Source organism: Fopius arisanus, unplaced genomic scaffold, assembly GCF_000806365.1.
Source record: "Fopius arisanus strain USDA-PBARC FA_bdor unplaced genomic scaffold, ASM80636v1 scaffold00030, whole genome shotgun sequence".
In the NCBI taxonomy this organism is placed as follows: Eukaryota; Metazoa; Arthropoda; class Insecta; order Hymenoptera; family Braconidae; genus Fopius; species Fopius arisanus.
Window position 1 is genome coordinate 403,981 of NW_011887769.1, and position 4,217 is coordinate 408,197.

General features: G+C 36.5%; 1 protein-coding gene across 1 annotated transcript; it reads right to left on the bottom strand.

Annotated features, from left to right (window-relative positions):
• Positions 1-479: 479 nt before the first annotated feature.
• On the bottom strand, positions 480-2,270 carry LOC105265477 (uncharacterized; the record flags this gene model as incomplete). The annotated part of the gene is given in 3 exon segments (XM_011302969.1): positions 480-1,701; positions 1,771-1,901; positions 2,202-2,270. Coding segments are annotated over 3 exon segments (1,119 nt in total). The 5' UTR covers positions 2,254-2,270.
• Positions 2,271-4,217: the final 1,947 nt, after the last annotated feature.

Consider the following 4,217-nt stretch of genomic DNA (forward strand, 5'->3'; position numbering starts at 1 on the left):
AAATGTGCAATTAAAGTTGTCTGCTTATAGTCAACTCTTTAATATTTTTCTGATTATTTTTTTCCAGTGCTTCGCACCCTGAACTCTTTTTCACTCCCCCTTGTCTCATCCATTACACGGCTATTTAGAACAAAAAATTGCGCGTTTCACACGACCCGATTCTACTGCAAACAACACACTCATCACAAACTACCGCTTATGGGCCTTTCGACACAAATTACCATTTCTGAAGGGATACGGAAATTTCAATTTTAGATACAGGGTGTGCAAACTCATGAAATCATGAGGAAATATTGTGCGAGGCATTTTTTATGAGTTCATATATTTATTCATGAATAATTACACATAACCGGTAAAACATCTTATTACAACTATTCATTTTCAACATCGTACCATAACCCCTTCAATACACAACCCATAGCCCAAATAATTTAATAATATCATTAGAATTCAGCTTCTACACGGAGAGAAATATTTAGTAAAAATTACGGAACTTTCAGTTCACTTACCGATTACGGACTTGATTCGACAAATTTAAGTGACAGTATTGTTATTTTTCACTGACGATTCCGATAAAAATTACGGAACACCGCGGAAAAATTCTGTGACTTTAGATTAAAATTACGTGACAGTTCCGTAAAATTTCCGACAACCACATTTCGCTCCAGAATTACGGAAAATACACGTAATTTTTATTGAATATTTCTCTCAGTGTATTGATTTTTATTATTTCTGCAAAATTCTCAATTTCCGTGAATTTGATTTTTACTCCGGATTTTTATCATTGTTATGTTCATTTTTCGAACGTTTTTCTCTTGATTTTGCATTTTTGTAATACAATACTTTACTCCTTTGTGCACATCGCCTTTGGCGAGTTTCATGTGATAACATTTCTTCCACTCTTGGACATTGATTTATTAATTTTATCCGATCTTCTGTGTCAAGCCGAGACCATGCTGAGAAACCGCTATTTTTTGCTTCCTTCAAAAGCAATTCTAGCAAATTCAATTGCAATACCCCGCGATTCACAAGGTCTAGCAAAATTTTATTGCACTGTTTGTCATCATCTATCTCATCGCCACCGATTCCATACTGATCTAAAGCGAAATCAGAATCAGACTCTTGTATACCGTATTGGGCGGGTGGAACTGTCACCTGCTGGAGTATGACAGAAATATCATAGGCCGGTGTGGGCAGCGTGGCGCCCCTTCTTCTATATGCTTTTGAAACGCCCATCTTACTTTGATTATTGGATTGTTTTTGGTTGGAATCATCATCCTCAACAGTCGAACTTACGTCGTTTTTAGGATTGCTTGATTGATCAAAGCGCGGAGTGGTTGGATTATTTTCTGAACCTGGCTCATAATTTCCACCAGTGACTCCAGGATCGCCGTCGCCCAATATTGGAGGCAAGATATCACCACGGGTGGGGAAAGATTGATTTGAAGACTCGGCTGAACTCTCATTTTCCCAGTCATATTCATCAACTTGATCGAGATCATCAAATTGGTCCATATCGACCTCTTCACTTGATGGAGCTTGTATATTCTTCGAACTGTACCCATCCGATTCATCATCTTTTATAATTAATGGATGGGTTTTCTTCCCCGCGTCCGCGCATAACGTTGCATAGATGCATTCGGAATTTATATTCAATGCAGAAGGGTATACACATTTCCATTTCCATCCAGGTTGTAATATCTAAAATTATAATATTGATGTATTAGATAACATGATCTTATACGCAATTAAATCTCTAAGGTTCACTACCACTATGCAAGGCTGATTAGAAGACGCGTTTTGGGCAAGGCTTGAGTTGGAGCAATTGAGCAAGCTACAAACTGCATTTGGAAGACACAGTTGAACAATTTCGGCATTCCCATCTTCTGTACGTGTTTTCGCTGTAACGAAAATTCGTTCGGTTGAAAGCTTAAATTTCAATTGTGAAATCTATTGACATGCGGTAACTAATTTATGGGTTTTATTGAATTCCATTCAGCAGTCATGTTGAAGTGTTTCCTTTGAAAAAGTTACCATGTATATCTATTCGCACGGACATGTTCCGAAAATTGCATTTTTCGACTTTTTGAGGCATAATGGATCGGGATATCAAAAAATACAAAGCTTAAATTTCAACGATGCCAGTGTTTTAATTCGAACGAAAATTTATATTCATACGATTGTCAAGAGTAAACACTCACCATTAGCGCAGTTGTAGCACATTAGTAAAACTACAAAACCAATCCGTAGCATGATAAATTCGTTTTGACTTCCTTGGTTTAAATAATCTCTTAATGTTTGGATTTTCTCTTATAAGGCGACCGATGCATCAAAATAATAATTGAACGTGACATTGGTTAGTACATGTGATATGATAAGAAATCGACGTGGATTCTTGTTCGAAAATATCACACCAAATTAGCAAACAAGTTTTATTACAAGTCATCAAACAGATCAGTTGCACATACATTGATAAGTTTCAATGTTATTCCCCATATCGAAGTAGAAATCATAACTAGTCTGTTTGAAAAAGTTCATGAAGAAACCGAGTTTCATTACCGCATCTGAGTACGGGAAAAACTCCGAGGTCTAACTCTGAGTGAAGCATCAACCATCAGCTTAAATTCGATCAGTTCAAATAATTGGAAGGATATTATCCTTCCCAAAGTTTAGCTCAATGGATGATTTTTTTATCATGGACTTTAATCTCTTCGCTTATTCCAGCATTTTGAATGCGGTATCTAGGCAATTATGATATTATTTATGTTGAGAGAAAATTAAATCACGTACCGTTTAATCTCACAGCCACAGTCGCTTCATTGAATGTCACGTTTCCACGATGAAATTAAATCTTTGTGATTATATAAATTGAAAAAAACAGGAGTCTTTTTATCGAAAACCAACATGTTGTTCGAAATTTTAATTTGACAAGCATTTAAATTTTTTAATCGAACGTGGCGGATCTCCTGGGGATAATCGATTATCTGACACTCGATCTCGATGAATCGAATGGATAACTGACAATCACATCAGCTGATTAGCACAGGGTACGGGGCTACAGTAAAATATTACCAAAGCTTCATCCATGTCTGTCACGGACAAACGAAAAGTTCCTATCCTTTATCCTTTATATACAAATCAAAGAGATTGCGATAATCTCGAAATTCGATATCGACTCATATCGACTCAAATCGACTTATGAACGCCAATCGGCTAAATCGACTCAAATCGAAAGAGAATATTTGACATTATCAAAATGCAAATCTCAAGGTGCTGCAGGGCGCATTTGAAAGAGTGAGCCCTCCTATGATTTTCGATCGAGTTTCGATATGCCTCAGTATTTCTATACAATATTTCCCTAATTTTTAGTTCAGTTAGATATTTATCTTGGTCGGCGAGTCACCAATAATTTCTTTTGGGATTGATCATATAATAATCATTCCAATCTATTATTGAAATACTCTATGTTCTCTCTCTAAGTTCTCCATGAGACAAATTGGGATATTTTTATTATTTTGACGGCTAGTAATATGGTAAAGACTCGTCTGATAAATTAGTCTAGAAAAGGGCTTATTTTATCATATTGGATAAAATATTGTGGTTTGATATCGCCGCTTCTAGTCCTAATTATTGCTTCATCCTGTGGAAACTCAGCGAAGGATTTGATTACAGGGTTGTCCAACGGTTTCAAATTAGCACAGTAATTCCTAGCACGTTTTAATATGAAATTGTCAATCCTAGGGATTTTAGCCTGTTCATATAATGTGTTATTTTTAATCATATACCTGTAATCACTATGACTTAATCTGTACAAAAAGAGATATTTCCTGAGACAATTCGCTTCAAAGACACGGAGTTTTTCCATTTGGTGGGCGCCCATGTATAAAGTATTTCTAAGGCATTTGTGAGCAGGAGTCTGATTGACATGTCAGGCTGAATCTTTGGGTGTTCTGATTAGTGTGTTAAATAATGTAATTGTACCCCCAAATATTTAATGCTGTACGGTATGTTAGTTTGTAGACTCGTACTCGGACTTTTCATTTTAATTGAATATTCCTTGATTGCTATTCTTTTATTTTGATAAAAAGTGGCTTATGGGGGTTCGGAAGAGGTTTGATTCACTCTTTGCAGGATTGACTTTGAGGTTCCAACCTGGAACCTTTCCACTGTGGGGCGGCCTTGATCACTGCGCCAGGCTACCGGATTCTGTCAACTCG